Source organism: Pelophylax lessonae (genome assembly GCF_965119305.1).
Source record: "Pelophylax lessonae genome assembly, chromosome: 3".
Lineage (NCBI taxonomy): Eukaryota > Metazoa > Chordata > Amphibia > Anura > Ranidae > Pelophylax > Pelophylax lessonae.
This window is the reverse complement of record NC_138770.1, coordinates 118,864,568-118,884,795: the sequence shown is the minus strand read 5'-3', so window position 1 is coordinate 118,884,795 and position 20,228 is coordinate 118,864,568. Positions and strand designations below refer to the sequence as shown.

Sequence of the window (20,228 nt, the reverse complement as noted above, 5' to 3'; positions counted from 1 at the left end):
TAAAAATGAACCGATGTCTTGATAAACTTTGTTAATAAATACCACCACTGCTGCACATGAGGTTGGTGGGGTAATTTTACTTTTGACATACAGATTCAAATTTTTAATGAATAACGGTAATGGCTGCACACTCCTCATATCGGGCTTCATAGAATAATATGCCTTTAAACGCAATTAACGATAAAAGCGATACAAATCCTGTCATAAACAAAAAATTCATTCTTTCTTTCGGGCAAAAACCTAGACCCTTATTTAAAACCTCTATGTCAGGTTTAGACAAGGTAACAGATGAAATATGATATACCATTTATCTCCTTGGCCGATCTCATTGCCACACCGCGGAATCTTTGATCTCCGGTATCGTTTACCTCCCCTACTCCTGGTCCTTGACTTGTGGCTGTGAATTTTTCACATCAACATAGGGGATATGATATAAAAATGAATAATCACTACACATGCCAATCACCATATGTTGTGTACATTATCAAGTTCCCATGTTGCTTGTATTATGTTGGGGAAACCACTCAGAAAGTTAAAGATTGTATTGCTCGCCACAAATACTCGATTAGAGACAAAGTAGTACAACTACCATTTGAGAGACATTTTTTTGAAAACAGTCATTCGGTGTCCCAGTTGAGATTTATGGTTATAGACAATATACAAAAAAATAGGAGAGGAGGGAACCGTGAATTGCAGCTGAGAAAGGGTGAAGTCCCATGGATTCACTTTTTAGAAACATTGCATTCTGAACTGGATTAATATTTATTTTTGTGAGTACTCTTTTGCGAGTGTTTGGGTGATCTGGGTAGTAGAAGGAATGTGAGTCAATATTCTATATACCCACAACAGTGATAACAGCAATGAATATATGACTAGTGTCTGTGCTTTGGTAATTAATGAGTGTGTATTATAGCTACCATCATGATAAATGTTTGTTTTTCTTTTACCAATGGGATGAAATAAACTGGATATTACTAATTGTTTTGGGGAAAGGATTCAACACTTGTAACCTTATCTCAGTCTTCTTAATGGCTAATTGGAGACATCTATTTAAATGAATTAATGATTGATGACTTGGCAGATTCCTGATTGATGTTAAGAGTATATAAGTCTTTGTATGTGGTAGATGCTTTAGATGTGTTTCTGTCTGTAATATAATTGCAGTTGCCTGCCAGTGAGTGTCAGGTCCACAGACTGTACTGTGCCCACTGCCCACCACTCATATAGGGTGGCACAGCACCTTGCAGATAAAAAATGCATTTAATTTTTCCTATAAAAAAAAATAAAATTCATTTGAATTTCAGTAGCGCAGGGATGGTGATAACCTCTTACCAAATAAATAGGATGATAACATATACCAAAATATATGAATTAGATGTGATAAATATAAGCATAAAATCATAAATACATAAAAGCATGAAATCCCATCAATAGGAGTCCATAAAGTGCATAGAGCAATGAAAGTGCAAACATGAAGGATCACAAGTGCGACCTATGGGGACCACCCTTGCTTGCCACCACCACACAGTGTCGGGAGAATTATCTGAAATTCAGTCTCACCAGACGCCTATGCCTAACCACTCTCATGGACTAGGCAACAACAGCATATAGTAAAATCAGGTTTCCTCCAGATCTCTGATTTGTGCTGCAAAGACTCCTCTGGAAGATTTCCTGGTAAATTTATAGTGCACTATAGTTTTTAATAGGAAAGCAGAGGGACTGGCAGGAACACCAGGGATTTCACATGAAGAAAGCAATAAAAAAAGAACAGGATACTTTCTCGTATAAATACACGGGACAGCAGGCACGTCAGAAATATGAAATGTTGGTAACAAACGCTTAAACAAGGGGTGCAGTTTCAGCTGTCAAAACTTGGCAGAGATTCTACCCTTTTCCACTGTAATAAAAAGTACTCTTGTTTCTATCTATGGAGTGCTTCTGTCTGATGACAACATAGGAACATAAAGGGAAATCTTTGCAATAGACACTGCAGTAAAGCAGCCCATAGATGTTTCAGTTTTTTCATTCAACCATCAGGTTGAACAAAAAAATCCAACCCTCTTTCCTCATCCACACCTTTTGGTGAATGGGTGAATCCTCCGCTGAGCATTTGTATTCTAACAGGGGGACACAGTATTGTATTCTGACACCATCAGAACACACTGATTGGCGCTGCCAGCTATGACCGGCGGCACTGATCGAACGGCTGTACAGAAGGCTGGTTGTACAGATCTGCTTTCCTCCGACATGGATCTAAATTCGGCCAGTCCCTGCTGAACCTTGATTTTGATAAATATATTGCCGGCTTAAGGATGTAATGTAAAAAAACAAAGTTTGGACTAAATATGCAAATTTAAGACCTGTTTTGTTATAAAGTTTTAATTTGTCTCCTACAGGATCAGTGATGTGCGGCAATTCCTGGAGAGCATACCTTTTAAGTCTGAGAAGCTGCCCTTCAAATTGGCCACCTCTTTCCCTCTGTGTAACATCTTGGATGAGACCATCACCATCCAGGAAGCCCACCTCAAAAATGCTGTTCTGGTCCAAAGAATGCAGAAAACCACAGAACCCTTCAGAGACTCTTAGTCCAGTATCCATCAACAATCGGTGCTTTAAACCACCAAGACTGATTTAGCACTTTGTCCCCCCCTTTTTATCAAAGATCTGAGAAGCACTGTGAACAGACTGGACTTATCCACCTGTTTAGCGGCTTGTTTTGAATGCCTTTTTACATATTTTTTGGGTGCATGTGTGTAAAGATGGATGCTTGCAAGACTGTCACCCTTTTTATACTGCTTTACACTGTGATGTTCTGTACCTTCTGGGTACAGAGGGTGCTCTAACATCTCCATTATAACTCAGAATGCATCTTCCTCATTGGTTCAAAGCTCCTCAGGTTCTTCCTAGCATACGCAAGGCCTGTGCGTGTGCATTTAACAAATGGTCTGCAGACTTTTACATTGGTGGCTTGAAGCTAGATTTATGATCTATTCTGTAGAGAAGAGCACCCCTTCTATTTTTTTGAAGGGAGACTGTTTATTTAGAACAACCCTCAGTCCATTGAGTTACTCATAGAACTAAATCCGTATCTATGGCAGGATGTCCTATAGTAAACCATCATTTTCAGGGATGAGACTTTAAACTGCCCTTTACTAAGGTAATGTTCTGGGGGTGTAAGGGCCTTTGCACATGGTGGCATAAAATGCGCTTGTGGTTTCTGGGAGCCACCGCTGTTTATTTTTGTCCATAAACATGCATTGCAAAAAACGCAGTACATGGGTATGCATGTGTATATGTTTTGAAAAATATTTGCGGATATAAATGCAAGTGCTGGAGTTCACGCGCACATAGGCGCATACAGTGGATTTGGAATACGTGCACATGGACAAAAATACGCTGCAGCTACCATAGAGCCACAACAATAAAATCACATTTTACTCTGTACGGCTATACACCTTATATGTATGGCTGTGTGCAAGAGCCTTAAATCAGTGAACGGTCTGTAAGCATGTGGAAAGACTTTAACTCTTCTTGAATACCTAAAAGATGAATGCTGGTAGCTTTTGGTTTGGAATCATCAACCGCTTTTGGAATTTTTTGGTTTCAGCATATGAATAAAACAGTTTCATAAAATGACAAATGAATAGAACAGTTTTCATAAAAGGACAATGAATAAAGAGAAATGTGATGACCAGGAACCTGATTTTCACACTAGGAACCAACCAACAGCTTAAAGCCGTAGTAAACCCCGCTTGCTGACTTGTACCTACAGGTAAGCTCATAATAAAGTTTACCTGTAGGTACTAGGAATACCTCCTAAATGTGCAACGTTTTGGAGATATTCACTATTTCTGCAGTCGATGACTTCGCCAGCACATGTGCACTGCTCTCTGAAGGGACGGCATACTGAGTATGCCATCCCTTCTGAGCGCTGTACCGTGATTGTGGCTGCTGTGCACATGTGTGGGAGTGACATCATCGTGGCTCAGCCATTCAAATAACCCGAGCCTGCGAACCCGGAAGGAAGACCGGGTGAAGATGGAAGCCCTGTCTGCGATGACAGGGCGCTGCTGTAGGGCTTCATTATAAGGTAAGTTTCATAACCTGCTAGTATGCAAAGCTAGTACGTTATGTCCCTAACTTGCAGGGGAAAGTATTTTTTTTTTTTTCTGTAACCCAGACTTTACTACTGCTTTAAGAGCATTTTTATTGGGCTTTGGGCTTGTGTACATTTATAAATGGCAGCTTGCTTTCAGATGTATCCAGCCTGCATTTGAGATGCTTCTGAGATCATCTACAGTTCATTGACAGGTGCATTTGACCTCTTAAGCTGCTTCTTGCTACTTTTGCATTCCCATTGATCGATATAGGGAGAGAAGTAGTTCTAAGGCAAACAAAAGCTGATGCAGGCACTTGGGGTTTGTGTTTGACAGTCTTGTTAAATACTACTGATTACTTCCGTTAGTGTTTAACAAGCGGGGCCAGGGCTACTTCTATTTAGCCCTGGTTCACACTGGTGTGACTTTAAAATCACGCTACTTCAGCCCGATTTCAAAGCCACACATCAGTGCGATTTCCACTGCCGATTACGTTGTGGCTTGCGACTTCATTTAACAGAAGTCTATGCAAGTCACAATAAAATCGGTAAAAAGTAGTGCAGAACCTTTTTCATAGTTGCGGTGATATGAACCGTTCCTTTTTCGGCAATAGAGTGCAACTTCTCATGTGATTTGGAACTGTCAAATTGCATGACAAGTCACACCGGTGTGAACGGGCTTAGTTACATTTTCCACTACCTTAAGTGTGAGACCTGCTGGTAGAGAAGCAGCATGCCACACTTTGTAGGGAGGAACAATCCTCCAACGAAAATTAAGAGGTTACAAGAATGTGGAACATGCACTGTTTTTAGTGCGTTCTGATACCTTAGACAGACTCTTTAAAATGAATAGGCTGCCCTAATGTAACGCAGGCTGATTGATGCATGTGCATTAGCACACTGCAACAGTGTGATTGAATCCTTAGACAATAAACAAATTGAGTCACCTCTACTGCCTCTTGCCATCAATGTGTTCTGAGAGTACTAGAGCTTTTGATCTCACTATATATCAAGGCTGAATGTAGAAAAGAGAGACCATTTCTCTTATTGCTAGCAGCATCAGATCACTTCACTGCAGGAACAGCCCTAAAGTTCTGAAAATGCAGGGTATAAATCTATTTGGATATAGTGACCTCATTGCAGGGACAGGTGACTCAGGGAAGTCTCTTGTTTAAGTGATGTCATATGGCATATTCCTAAAAGGCTCTTTTAAGTACATTTTAGCAAACTGTTTTACTCTGTGTTGAAACATAGATCTGCCGTATTAGAATATAATTATATCCCTGTAGCAGGCATTATCCTGTCATATCATTATCAAATCAAGTATTGGCAACCCAAAGCCTTCAGGGAATTTTGTATTGGTCAGAAAGGAAATAATCATGCATCTTTTTGCAGGTCCTGGCCTGCAGCTCATAGGACAAAGGGGCCAGCAGCACTACACGTGTATTGTCTTGCTCTTCCCCTGCTATTATCCCATCCTAGAAGGGGGTCATACAAATCTACATATTAATCGGCATGCTGTCTTGAAAAGATTGCTGTGTGTTAGTAATGAAAATTTTTAGATTTTGCTTTTATAAATTAAATGGTTTAAGCTACTTGTGGCTTTTTATTGCATTTGATTCAATGTGTGTATAAAGTGACATTCTTGTTTAACCATAACTATTCTTAAAAATGCTCCTCCCCCCCCCCCCCCCCCTCCTCCTGCTACCTATCGTATCTGCCTTATGTAAAAAACTATGTGTATACTTACTTATTTCTGCCTGCTCCTGTCAAGTCATGTGATCCCCTGTGTCAGTGAGCGGCCGGCTGCACAGGAGTCAAGAGAGCACTCAAAAATGGCTGAGAATTCCATTAGAAGAGAAGTCACCCATAGGATCCCATAGCCGAGCCGATGTTGGCGTTCCCTTCACTCACCTTCAGCTGGCCGATTACTGACACAGTGGGGCTATGGAATCATGTGACTGGACTGGAGTGGGCTGATAAAAAGGTTAGTTTACACATCTTTTTGTTACATAGGGTGGCAGGAGGAGGGAGGGGACATATTAAAGAATAGTTATGGTTAGACAGCAATTCCAATTTAAAGGAATGTGATCACATGAGTTTTGACAGAGAATAGTTTCCAACATATTGGCAACTGCTGTTTAACCACTTGACCTCCAGGCCTTTTTCTGACACTTTTGTTTACATGTAAAAATCTGTATTTTTTTGCTTTTTCAAATGCAATTTTGTTTAAAAAAAAAAAATACACTTTTTTGAAGTTTAATGCAAAAAAACACAATACATAACCCAACTTTTAGGGCAAATATAAAAGATGTTATGCCGAGTAAATAAATACCAAACATGTTACGCTTTAAAATTGCGCACACCTGTGCAACGATGACAAACAACGTAAATGTTACTATCCATAGGAAACTCTTTAAAAGCCGTTACAGGCTTTTACTTTACATTTACATAGGAGGTCTGGTGCTAGAATTACTGCCCTTGATCTGATGTTCAGGGTGATACCTCACATGTGTAGGATGATTTTTTTTTTTTTGTACGGAACCAATGCGTTAGTTCGCCTTTCAGCGCGGGGGGCGGTAGCCCTTTAAAAAAAAGTTTTATTGTTTATTTTTACATTGTTGCCTTAATTTTTTTTTTAAATCATATTTATTGTATATGTAAACATTCATGTGACACGTACTCTTTATGGAGAGACCCCAAATCCCTTCTCTGCCTTTAAAAACCATTTGATGACACCAAGATCAGTGTGATCAAATGTTTTTTTTTTTTTTTAATGGTGCTGTTGACATCTGGGTAACCCGGAAGTGATGTGATGTCATTGCTTCCAGGTTACTATATCATAGAGCCCAACAAAGCCCGGTGTTCTGTGAGAATTACCTACCCGTGAGAAAAACCTACCCCTCGTCACTTCCGGTGCACGGCACTGTATGTAGTGCAGCGGTTACATTAAAACAGCTGTGCTGCAATACGAGTCATCTCCGCTCCTGTCCCTGTCACTACCCTGATCTCGGCAAGTAAATATAAAAGCGGCGGCAGGTGTATGAAAACATTAATGACAGAGCCGAGAGCCGCTTTTATATTTACTAGCCAAGATCAGGGAAGTGACAGGGACAGGAGCGGAGATGACTCGTATTGCAGCCCAGCTGTTTTATGTAACCGCCGCGTGGGTAGGTTTTTTTCACGGTACACAGTGATCTTTTCATACTAGTGCGCATGCGCACTAGTCAGCTCCTCAGCTGTTCCATTAGGTATCCAGGGCTGTGAGCATGTGCACTGCTGCGCTGGTCAGCTGTTCCTGGCTGGAAGTGACGAGGGTAGGTTTTTCTCACGGGGTAGGTAATTCTCACGTTACACCCATCTCGTCTTTTTTTCTTTTCAAATATAAACTTTATTGAGAACATCCGGATACAGGCATCACAAAGGTCATACATGAGGAAAATGACAGAGGTATATATCAAGCAATAACAATGAACAAAACAAGAAGAAGCAATTCAACACATCTGTCTATGTCCAGTTAGGAGATCAAGTCAGTATAAAGTACCTCAATGAGGGGGTGCCAAAAGTAGGACAAGCTCTTCGTAAGTGCCATTAAAGCAGGGGTGGGGAACCTACGTCCCGGGGGCCGTATGCGGCCCTCAAAGTCAATTGGTCCGGCCCCCCGTGCAGCTGAGTCTGTGTCTCTCAGCTGATCTGTCAGAACAGAGCCAATGCTTCCTGTATAGTTCTGACTCCGTTCTGACTGTCTGAGTGAGTGACAGGCGGAGTGATATCAAATCACGGCACCGCTGCTAGCCAGCATTTCCCGCCAGCAGCACACACAGCATTACCAGCCAGAGACAGCAGTACCAGCCAGAGACAGCAGTATAAGCCAGAGCCAGCAGTACCCACAGCAGAACCAGCAGTACCCACAGCAGTACCAGCCAGAGCCAGTAGTACCCTCAGCAGTACCTAGAGCACAGTACCAGCCAGCAGTACCCACAGCAGTACCAGCCTGAGCCAGCAGTACCCACAGCACCAGCCAGCAGTACCAGCCTGAGCCAGCAGTACCTACAGCACAGTACCAGCCTGAATCAGCAATACCCACAGTAGTACCCGCCAGCAGTTCTTTTCAAAACTTACCACCACAAAGTCTACTGCGCTCCAGACTGACCGACGCAAACCTGGAAAACCAGTTGCGAGTAGCAACATCATCAATACCAGCTAACATCACACACCTCACCAAAGAGAAGCAGTTGCAACCATCACATTAGGGGTGAGTTAATTACATTTTTGACCAAATATAACAGGCACGTTTTTAAGTTGATAATTTTGTACAGCCCCCGAATGATTTTATAAATACCCAAATGGCCTTTGGCAGAAAAAAGGTTCCCCACCCCTTCATTAAAGGAACCCTTTCCGGCATGTAACCTTTTTATTTTTCTTTTGTTTTGTTTAAAGTAAACAGATAGATGATCTCTCGCAGAGACCACAGGAAGAATCAACGAAGAAAAAAATACAGCAAGAGTAGAAGGGGATCAGGAAGGGAAGGAAGGAGAACATGGGAGATGAGAAGAGAAGTGAGGAAGAAGTGGGGTGGGGGGGGGGTTCATGCTGTTGTCGGACAACAAATCATCCAGATCTTAACTGTCGATGTAATGAATCACTCCCCCATTAGGCACGCCCCCTCTCCGGACGTGACCAATAGGTCCCAGATCCTCCACTTATCCGCATGCTTGTCTCCCCTGTGCTGAGAAGTCACAATCAGGCTCTCCAGTCTATTGATATCCTCAGTTTTCCTAAGCCACTGGGCGACCTGTGGAGGAGCCGCCTGCTTTCACAGGAGTGGTATGCATGCTCTAGCAGCATTTAGCATGGGGCAGAGCAAGGATTTCTGAAAAGTCCCATAAGGAATGTCAGATACTTGGAGTAGGAAGAACCGCGGGTCATCCGGGATCGCTTGCTCTGTAAACAGCGCTAGAATTCTCCTGACTTCACCCCAGAAGTTGGACAGGAGAGGGCAGGACCAGAAAATATGTAACAACGTGCCCCTGGCTTTTCAGGACCTTCAGCATTGGTCCGAAGCTTCGGGAAAGAAGCTATGTAGACGTGTCGGTGTATAGTACCAGCGCATGACGATCTTGAAATTGGTCTCCTGCGTTCTCGTACAGATCAAAGGAGCTCAAGGCCAAACAGAGCATATTAAGTTTCTGTTTAGTGGTAAACCGGCAGCTGAAATCTGACTTCCATTTCTCAAGCCAGGGCAGGGGTGTCTGGTCAGGTTGTGGATGCAGAAGGCCATATGATAACGAAAGCAAGTGAGGGAGCTCCCCCTCCCCTACGCAATGCGTCTCCAGGAGAGTCAAAGCTGAAAAAGGCAACGGGCTTCGGAAGAGAGACAAGAAAATGGTGTACCAGAATGGCAGACCAAAATGGAAGGGCAAAGGAACCACCCAATGCCATCAGTTCAGACACAGTAGGCCAACGGGACCCCCGTCAAGAAGTGATGGGCCTGAAATATCACCCTCTGGCTTAGAGTCAACAAGGCGTGGTCTGAGAACCCCAAAGGGAATGACGGATGGCCTAAGATTGGGAGGAGGGGTGAAGGTGCAGGGGCAAGGTGAAGGCGGTCACACAGGTGCTCAGCCACAGAAAGGGTGACCCCGATCAGCGGGTGCCGCTTAAGGGGGGCCGAAGCGTCCCGGTGACACCAAGGGTGCCCCCTGAAATAGAAAGCTGCATTGTGCCTGTTCCAGCTGAACCCATAGTTTAGGAGAAGCGTGTCTGCACCAGTCCAGGACTTTACTCAGATGTGTCGCCTGTTGGTATTTACGAATGTCGGGAAGGGCTAGGCTCCCCGAACACTTCGGTAACGTGAGAAGAGTCCTACGAAGCCTGGGTTTCCTGCGAGCCCAAACAAATTGGATAAAGAGAGCGTGCACTTGTCGTCAAAACAGCGCAGGGATCTTCACGGGCAGGGCCTGAAGGAGGTACAAAAATTTGGGGAGAATGCATATTTTGAGAAGGTTTCATCTGCCGAACCACGAGTGCGTCTCTGACTGCCACTTATCCAGCAGTAGTTTAGTTTGAGTCACCAGGGGTGGGAAATTAAGAGGGTAGACCTGTGACAGGTCCGGAGGCATCAAAGTGCATAGATATTGAAGCACCTTGTCCGACCATCGAAACCTGAAGCTATTCCTCAGGGTTCCCATCATAGCAGCCGGTAAGCGTATCCCTATCGCCTCTGACTTGGTAAAATTGATTTTCAGGTCGGACAACATACCGTACAGTTCAAATTCTTTCATTCAGGTTCGGGAGTGAAACCACTGGATTGGAAACAGAAAACAGCAGGTCGTCGGCGTAGGCCGGGACTTTATGCTGACATGATCCCACTCGAATCCCCCCAATGTCCGGATTTAGGCGGATTCTACCGAGGAAGGGCTCCAAGGAAAGGGCAAACAGGAGGGGCGAGAGGGGGCACCCCTGCCTAGTGCCGTTCCGGATAACAAAAGGAGCAGACAGCAGGCCATTTACCTTCACCTGCGCAGAGGGATCAGAATAGATGGACCTGATCCAGTGCAACATAGTGTCCCCCAATCCGATATGGCGTAACACCGTGAACATGAACCGCCAGTTCACACGGTCGAACGCCTTCTCAGCATTTGTACTGAGAAAGACGCTGGGAGTATTGCTGGAGCAGGCCACATGGATCAAGTTAAGGACCTTAACCGTGTTGTCCCTCGCTTTCCAGCGAGGGACAAAGCCCACCAGGGACGGCAGATGGCTGACCAATCTAGTGGCCAGAATCTTCGTGAAAAGTGTAAGGTCCAGGTTAAGCAGGGAAATTGGCCTGTGGCTGCCGCAGGCTGTAGGGTTCTTACCCTCCTTGGGCAGAACGGTAATATGTGCCCTCAGGGTGTCAGTCCTAAATGAAGAGGTGGCACCAACGGAGTTAAAGAGGCATGTCAGGTGAAGACCAAGGATGGGGAGCAACGTTTTATAGTACAGCAGCGTAAAGCCATCTGAGCCCGGGGCTTTCCCCGGTTTAGTAGATGTGATGGCATGTTCCACTTCCAGCGGTGTAATAGGTGCGTCCAAGGCCTCCGCAATCTCCCCCGAAAGCTTGGGCATGTGAGAAGATTCAATATAAGCCGTCAGCCTGGATTCCGTAGGAGATGGGATCTCAAGATTGTAAAGGGAAGAATCCCCGAATGCTTGGACTATCTGCTTGGGTAGAGAGAGCTTATGGCCACAAGGAGACATAATGTGTGGGATATAGGTGGCCGAACGAAGGTCCCACACTGCTCTAGCCAGCGTCCTCCCGCACTTATCACCAGATTCAAGGCAGACTCGCCGGCAGCGCTGGAGAGAGGCCTTTGCCCTGAACATCAGCAGATCAGAGATACGCTTGCGGTTGGCGCCCAATTCCTCAGATAGAGCCAGAGTAGGGTTGTGCTTGTGCTTAGCTTCCATTGTGTGTAGGGAAGCAAGCAGAGACATCAGCTGTTCATTGCGTTCGCGTTTTATCCTGGCCCCGTGTTTAATCAAAATTCCACGAATGACCGGCTTGTGAGCCTCCCACAGGACCCCAGGGTCACAATCTGGAAGGTCATTCAGCTCATAATAAGATTGAAGTTCCCTCTGAACGTCAGTCAGGACGGCAGGATTTCATTCAGCCTCCAGAATTTAGACTTGGAGGCGGAAACCTCCGAAAGAGCATACGTAAGCCGGACAGGAGCATGGTCCGACCAGGTAATGGAACCGATGGACGACAAGCGAACCGCATGCAGTTGGGCGTGAGGGACCAGGAAGAGATCAATCCTAGAGTAAGTCCCATGAGGGGGGGGGGAGAAAAAGGTGTAGTCTCTCTTGCCCGAGTGCTACAACCTCCATATATCGATGAGTTGGGCCCGGTGAAGGGCCTGGGCGATCCTCCTATGGGATCTAACGGGGACGGACGAAGAACCCGTAGAGGAGTCAACTGAAGGGGTCAAGGGAACATTAAGGTCCGCACCCAGCAGCAGCTGGCCCTCCAAAAAGCTTGAAAGGACAACCAGGGCTCGAGAGAGAAAAACATCCTCGCCAGGATTAGGTGCGTAGATTGAGGCAAGGGTAACCAGGACATCGCCAATCAAACCCTTGACAAAAGCGTAGCGCCCCTCAGGGTCCAAGACCTCTCATCGTCCAGGGCAACCGACTGGGAATCAAAATGGAGACCCCTCGTGACTTGGACCCAGCGAAGGTAGAGTGGTAAATAAATGGGAAGGAACTATTCCATAAAATAGGTAGGTTATCAGTCCGGAAATGGGTTTCCTGCAAGAAGGCCACATGTGCGCCCAGGCGTTTCAGATCATGAAGCAATACACAACGTTTTTCAGGGGTGTTGAGACCCCTCGTATTCCAGGAGACCAGCTGGAGGTCGTCCATAGCGTGGGGGGGACGGGGAAATGGACCAAGGAAGGGGAAAGAGGGGAAGAGATGAAGCAGAGGAAGAGAGACAGCAAGGGGGAACGAAGGTAGAGAAAAAGGAAACAAGAAAGAAGAGGTCCGAGGGCCGAGGTGAGCTACCTGAGCAATAGGAAAAGAAAAAAAGCAAGCAGTTTAGGGGCGTACGACAAAAACCGTCCCAAAACCGGCCCAATCAGTGTACACCGACCTATGTGGGAGCGTGGAAGAACGATACCCAAATAGGGCCCCCCCCCAGCAAATACAGATCCAACAATAATCAACTGGGATATGAAGAGAAAGACCTATGAAAACTCAGAAAAGCCGTGTAATAAGGCCCACATCATCACCATTACCCCTCACCCACTGTGGCAGCACAGGCACGTGTCTCCATCACCCCCCGCAGGTCACCACAGCCAGAACCAGGAGGGCTCACCCCAGCGACCGCAGTCACCCGGGTGGGCCCCCGCCGCTAAGACCACTACGTGGTCACCATGATGGCCACATGAGGGGGGAGCGACCGCCATTGATCAAATTGTAAGAAAAAACAGCATAAAGCATCAAAATAACAGTAACAAATGCCCCCCACCACCCCACAGCCCCCCATATCATCAGCAGGGGGGGGGACTCCACAGTCTCCAATGAGGCAGTGACACCCGAGGTACAGTGCGGAGTGCGCGATCTCCGGGCTCTACGGTGTTGCTGGGGAAGGCCATCAGGTCTTTGGGGAACCAGACCGACACCCGGCCCCACGACAGGGACAAGCCAGTCTTGCACAGGGACAGGGTCTGCATCCAGGAAGACGAAGAGGTCAGGCAGGTCACGAGGCGTCCGCAGCGCGAAGCTCCGATGGTCCTTCCGAAGGGTGAAGGAGAAGGGGCACCCCCATTTGTAGGTGCAGCCTTTCTGGCTAGCAATTTCCAGGATCGGTTGGAGCAGGGATCTTCGCAGGAGGGTGGCCTTAGAGACATCCGGCAGCACTTTAACAACGGATCCCAGATAGTCCACCTTACTGGCCTCCCAGGCCTTACGAAGGATCAGCTCCTTAAGGGAGTAATGGTGCAGACGGCATATCACATCCCTGGGCCGTGCGGGGTCAGAAAGCTTAGGACCCATGGCTCTGTGAATGTGATAAAATTCCAGGTGTTCTGGCAGGTCCAGTACAGGTAGAAGCCGGAAGACAGCCCCCACAGCCGTCTCCAAATCCTCAGCCGCAGCAGCCTCAGGAAGCCCGCGGAGGCACAAATTGTTTGCGGTGGCTTCTGTCCTCCATTGCTTCTAGCTATAGCCGCATTGACACGTTAGTCTCTGAGTAGGTCAGCTGCCTATCTTCTAGGGATCGGACCCTGTCCTCTAAGGAGGATAATGTAGCCTCACCTGCAGACAAGCGGATTGACACCGCCTGCACTTCCCCTCGCACGGCCTGCCAGTCCTGCCGATGCGTCTCTTCAATTCTGTCAGCCAAGAGTTTGAAATCTGCCCTAGTAGGCAGTGCCAGAAGCAGGAATCGGAGCTTGTGGTCTGCTCAGAGAGCCAGTGGGTGGAAGAATGTTTGTAAAACAGTCGAAGGAGAGTTCAATTGGACGTTGGACGGAGCGTCCGAGTGGACGGACGCTGCAGGTGAGGCAGGTTGATCAAGCGAGGCCGAGCCTTCCCGCGGCCTACCACGTGGCACGGCCATCTTAGTGGCTGAGATCTGGGACCCCGGACTCAGTAAAAAACTGAGTATTCCTCCCGCAGTCGTAGATGAGCGGGTAGAGGAAGATTTGCCCTTTGTCTTTCTCTTGCGGGAGGAAAGCATATCAGCCAATATCAGTAGAAAAAAGCTGGGATTTCAGGGCAGCAGGCAGGAGCTCTCCCAGAAACGTCTTCACCCACACATGTCCAAGCCATACCCCATCGATCTGGTCTTTTTTAACCTCTTTGATTTACCAGAGGAAGCACCAGCTGGTCGATTGGGACTCCTGGTGGGACAGGAGAACCCAGGGAAGGAAAAATGGTACCGGAGTAATGCCTGCGGCTGAAGGCATCATGCCAGTGTAACCATTGAAGCCCAGGAGGATTTGGCTACTCAAAGACCAGGCCCTATTTTGCGATTCGGCACTGCATGACTTAAACCGACAATTGCGCGATCGTGCGACGCTGTACCCAAATATGTAGCCCAGAGGAGGTGAATCGGGGACGCACACAGATCCTGGCCCTAAGGTAAGCGAATGATATAGGCTCATCAGCGCTGTTACATTTACACTGGTTGGTAGTAGTTTATGCACACAGAATAGTTTTCAAGGTGCGGGAGTCTCCGGAGGTCTTCTTCTCTTACTGGTGTATTTTTGTTGTTGCACCTGGCTATTTTCTTTACCACTCAATATTCGCTTGTGCCTTGCAGGGCAAGAGCCTTAAAGAAAAAGAGGGAGCAGTGCAGGGAGATGTCCCTAAAAAAAAAATGGGCCTCATGCAAACAAAAGCTGTCATCCACCTGAAAAAAAGTGCGTTGCCAATACTGCATTGACGCTCTAACCAAAAAAAAAAACTAGCTCTATGTTTAAAATATTGCTAGACACCATGAATACAGAGATGGTTAAAACTTTCAAGTCATTTAGGTCTCTGCAAGAGCCGGGTCCTTCAAATGCATCTCAACCAAGTACGTCATATGCTAGCACAGCACCTCCGGCCCATGCAATCCGCAGTCATAGAAGAACACGGGGTGCTGGAACAGCTGGAGGACAACTCCAGTGAAAATTCTAGCGTGGAAGTAAGGGAAGAAAAATCAAGTCGGGTGCAAAAATTTCTGTTCCCCTCTGATGAGACAGATGATTTATTGAAGATTATATACAATACGTTGAATTTAGAAGAAAAAGATCTGTTGAAGGATGGGAGAAATGTCCAAAGCTTGAGCAGCTCTGTCCAAAGTGGCCAGAAAATCTGACCTATCTTTTGAGGACGCAGGGGCGCTTAAAGATGCCATGAACATAAAAGCGGAAGGTTATTTAAAGAAGGCATGGGATGCAGGTGTTGCTAACTTTCAACGGGCCATTGCGTCCACCTGTGTAGCCAGGACATTGGATCTCTGGTTACAGCAGTTGAAGATCCTCCTAGAACAAGATACCCCTAAGATTTTAGACTCACTCCCTATCCTCAACAAAGCCGTGGCTTATATTGCGGATGCCTCCGCAGAGGCCATCAGGTTTTCAGCTAGATGTACAGCGCTCATTAATGAGGCCAGACGGGCGATCTGGCCTAAAGGCCGGGCAGGAGAAGCTGCTTCTAAAGCAAAGTTATTCTCATTACCGTTCAAGGGTGGCTTAATATTTGGTGAAGACCTGGATTTGGTTTTGGAGAGGTCTGCTGATAAAAAAAGGTTTTCCAAATCCAAAGAGGCAACAGGCCAAAAAGCCTTTTAGCCCTTGCAGGAAAATCAGTCAGAAGGACGCAGGCAAGAAGGACCAAAATAGACCCTGGCAACAGAAGAAGGTTAAAGGCAGAGGTGGATTTCTGTTTAATCCCTCCCAAACTAAATACAAAAGCCAATGACTCTCCTTGCAGGGTATGAGGGAGGCTGGGGACCTCCCTACCCTCTTGGCAAAGGGTTACAACAAACGAGTTCATCCTGGATCTAATCAGCAATGATTACAGGATAGAATTCAATCATACCACCCCCAAGCCATTTTTTGGTGACTTCACTGCCAGAAGACTGCCAATCCAGGAGTTTCTAGATCAGGGAGTCATTTCCCCCAACCCTTGGGAGCAAGGTTATGGGGGATTTTATTCCCATATGTTCATCAGAAGGAAACCTTCAGGGGAAATACAGGTTGAAGCTGAATTTAAAGGAAGTCAACAAAAGTGGTATACAAAATATTCAAGATGGACACGATGTTCACAACAAGGGAGCTATTATTCAGAGACAATGATCAATGTGAAAGAGGCATACCTGCATATTCTGATCAGAAGCTGCTCCAAACTCTTCCTCAGGTTTGCAGTGAAAGGACCAGGTCAGACCATCTTTTTTCAGTTCAACGCTCTCCCGTTCGGGTTGTCATCGGCTCCCAGGATCTTCATGAAGATCCTGGCAGAAGCCTTACAGGGGCTGAGGACTTCAGGTATCCAGATAATACCCTACCTGGACAATCTGGTTTTTGCAGAGTCATCCACAGAGCTGGAGAAAAACTTAACCTACACGATAAACCATCTGCAATCACTGGCGTGGATTGTGAACTCAGAAAAGTCAAATTTGCAACCATTGCAGAAAGTTGTCTTCCTAGGTTACTTACTGGACTCGGTGAAAGCAAAAATATATTTACCGGAAGAGAAGAAAGATCTGTTGAAGATAGAAACCTCCAATCTCCTCTTGAGACAGGCAGTATCCATCAGGGAAATGATGAGGCTTTTGGGCCTATTGACAGCATCTATCCCAGCTATCTCTTGGTCTCATGCACCCATTAGAATACTGCAGAATTTCTCCTTGTCAGTATGGAACGGGCAACAGAGTACCTGGAAACGATTGAGTAACCCTTCCAGATCAAGTAAAAGAGTCTCTGCATTGGTGGCTGCAGGAAGACAACTTGTCAAAAGGGAGATTGGTAGGATTTCTTCCACCATGCATTCATTTTGATTAGTTCCTAATGATTTCACCTGGACAAGATGTTTTTCTTATATTATAACTTACTGCCGCAATCTGTTGGACCACCAGATTCAGAGACTCGCTATCCACGATTCCTCTGCCGGAATGAATGCCTGTATATGCCAGACAAATCCTGAAAGAATCTGGTCCCCTCCACCATTGTTATTATTTTATTCATAAGGGCTCATTCTCATGGGTGCACAGTCCCATACAGTGTGAAGAGTTTTATGTCTTAGTGCAGAACTGAATGCAGGCAGCTTATATAAGTGATATGCATCAGCTGTACAGGCTCAACCACACAGCCGAATTTGACAGTTGCGCAGTATTTTATTGGGATTTTATGTGATAGATCAACACAAAGTGGCACATAATTGTGAAGTAGAAGGAAAATGATAAATGGTTTTCAACATTTTTTTTACAAATAAATACCTGAAAAGTGTGCCGTTCATTTGTAGTCAGCCCCCTTTAGGCTATTTTCACACTGATCTGACACGAAAGTAGTGCGACTTCTGATCGGACTTCCATGACTTCCAGTGAACGGGATTTTGAGACTGTCTGGTATGAATCTTAAAGGGGAACCCCAGGCCAATAAAAAAAAAATTTGGGCTCCCCCCAACACCATACTAGACCCTTCGGTCTGGTATGAATTTAGAGGGGAAACGCAGCGCTACAAAAGTAGTATAAAAAAAACTACATGGGGTCCCCCTCATAAACTATACCAGACCCTTATCCGAGCATGCAGCCCATCAGGTCAAGAAGGGGGGAGGGCGAACTAGCAGCCCCCCCCCCTCTCCTGGACCAAACCAGGCCACATGGCCTTAACATGGGGGGTGGGTGCTTTGGGTCAGGGGGAGGCTGGGCCTCTTCCCGACAATCGTGGGCGGTGGTTGTGGGGGTCTGCGGGCAGGGGGCTTATTGGAATCCCGGCTCCTTCATGTGAATGAGTATGGGGTACATTGTGCCCCTACCCATTCACCCCCCCAAAAAAGCAGTGTAGTGTAAATAAAATCAAGAGACAGTTTTGACAAGTCCCTTATTAAAAGTGAAGAATGTCCCCCTTCGTAGCTCCAAACGTGTGTTCTTCCTCCGATGCTGTATTCTTCTTCCAGGCTTCTCACTCCGGTGTTGTGTTCTTCCTCCAGGTTTCTCCCTCTGGTGCTGTCTTCTCCTCTGCTGCTATCTTCTCCAAACACAGCACCGGAGGGAGAAGACCAGAGGAAAAAAACACGTTGGGTCTACAACAGGGGACATTCTTCACTTTTAATAAAGGACTTGTGAAAAACCAACTCTTTATTTTATTTACACCACATTGCTTTTTTTAATTTTTTTTTTAGGTGAATGGGTAGGTGTACAATGTACCTCATACTCAGTCACATGGGGGAGGCCCCCTGCCCCAAAGCACTCACTTCCCCTTGTTGAGGGCCTTTGGCCTGGTATGGTCCAGGAGCTGGGGGGGGGGGGGTGCTAGCTCGTCCCTACCCCCATCCTGTCCTGTCCCCCCCTCTTTCCAGACCTGCTGAGCTCTCAAAGGGAACCACTGATTTTGAAAAGTCATGCAACTTGTGCTCTGGAAGTTGGAGCACATGTTGAATCACTGTAAAGCGGCACTTAAGGCCCGTACACATGTGCAGATTGTCGGCCGAAAAGATTCGGCCGACGACCGATCGGCCGATTTTCAGCTTGTTAGTATGATGCTGCCGACAGCGCACTTTTGGCCGAACAGAATCTGTCGTGCAAGCATTAAAATTTTTGTATGCCGACACCAGAACTGCCGATTGTTCGCCAGTCAGTACAGATTTCGGCCGACAGACAGCAGATTTGCAAGACTGAGCATGCTCAGAAAAGAAAAAAAGACAAGGAAAGTTAACCATCACATGACATCACTTCTGCAGTCGGCTGTTGTTGGCCGACAAAATTCGTGTGCAGTCTTTTGCACTTTTCAACAGACAAGACAGCCCGCGGACAAAAGACGGCCGATCGGTACGTGTGTACGGGGCTTTACTCTGATAGCCCTAGCTAAAATCTAGTGGAACTAATTGCCTTCAGAAGTAACCTAATTAGCAAATATAGTCCACCTGTGTGTAATTTAATCTCCGTATAAATACAGATGTTCTGTGAAGCTCTCAGAAGTTTGTTAAAGAACCTTAGTGAACAAACCGCATCATGAAGACCAATGAATAAACCAGACAGGTCAGGCATAAAGTTGTAGAGAAGTTGTATAATCCCGGTTATATTTACTTTATTTTTCTTGCACCTTTATTGCACGTTTAGCACCTTACATTGATACTGCGTTCCCAACACAGGAGTCACAAATATCTACGATTTTTCCACAGTATTGTTTTAGGTGCAGACATATCACTGCAGCTTTGTTGCACTTAGCACTTTTTAATGTCACCTTATCTACAGCATAGAAGTCACGATTGTTTTTTATCTGCCGATTGACTGTAGTATACCATATTTATTGATTTTTATTCTATTTATTTATGCATTACGAATAAGCGCAGCTTCAATACTATACCAATTGCTATACATTCAGTTATCTGTGAAAGGCTGAAATAGGAGCTGCAGCTATTCCCACCTTTTACATTGCCCTTTCTGATCCTCTCTTCTACCTACTAGTGATAGCGCAGGGGCATTCTCATTTATTATCAATACTGAGTTGGCCCACCCATTGCAGCTATAACTGCTTCAACTCTTCTGGGAAGGCTGTCCACAATGTTTAGGAGTGTGTCAATGGGAAGGTTTGACCATTCTTCCAGAAGTGTATTTGTGAGGTCAGGCACTGATGTTGGGCAAGAAGGCCTGGCTCACAGTCTCCCCTCTAATTCATCCCAAAGGTGTTCTCTGGGTTGAGGTCAGGACTCTGTGCCGGCCAGTCAAGTTCCTCCACCACATCCATGTCTTTATGGACCTTGCTTTGTACACTGGTGCGTAGTCATGTTGGAACAGGAAGGGGCCATCCCCAAACCGTTCCCACAAAGTTGGGAGCATGAAATTGTCCAAAATGTCTTGGTATGCTGACGCCCAGAAGTCAGTGCTTGATACCCTAAGTGGCATTTGTGATACTGTGGTCCCTATGGATCCTTTTGT

At 46.0% G+C, this 20,228-nt stretch overlaps 1 protein-coding gene across 1 annotated transcript in view; it reads left to right on the top strand.

Moving 5' to 3' along the window:
• Positions 1 to 3,034, top strand: part of UBXN2A (UBX domain protein 2A) — a 41,300-nt gene extending 38,266 nt beyond the window's left edge. The window contains exon 7 of the mRNA XM_082251756.1: positions 2,397 to 3,034. Within this exon, the coding sequence (XP_082107882.1) occupies positions 2,397 to 2,586 (190 nt within the window). The 3' untranslated portion in view covers positions 2,587 to 3,034. The remainder of the gene's footprint in view (positions 1 to 2,396) is intronic.
• Positions 3,035 to 20,228: the final 17,194 nt, after the last annotated feature.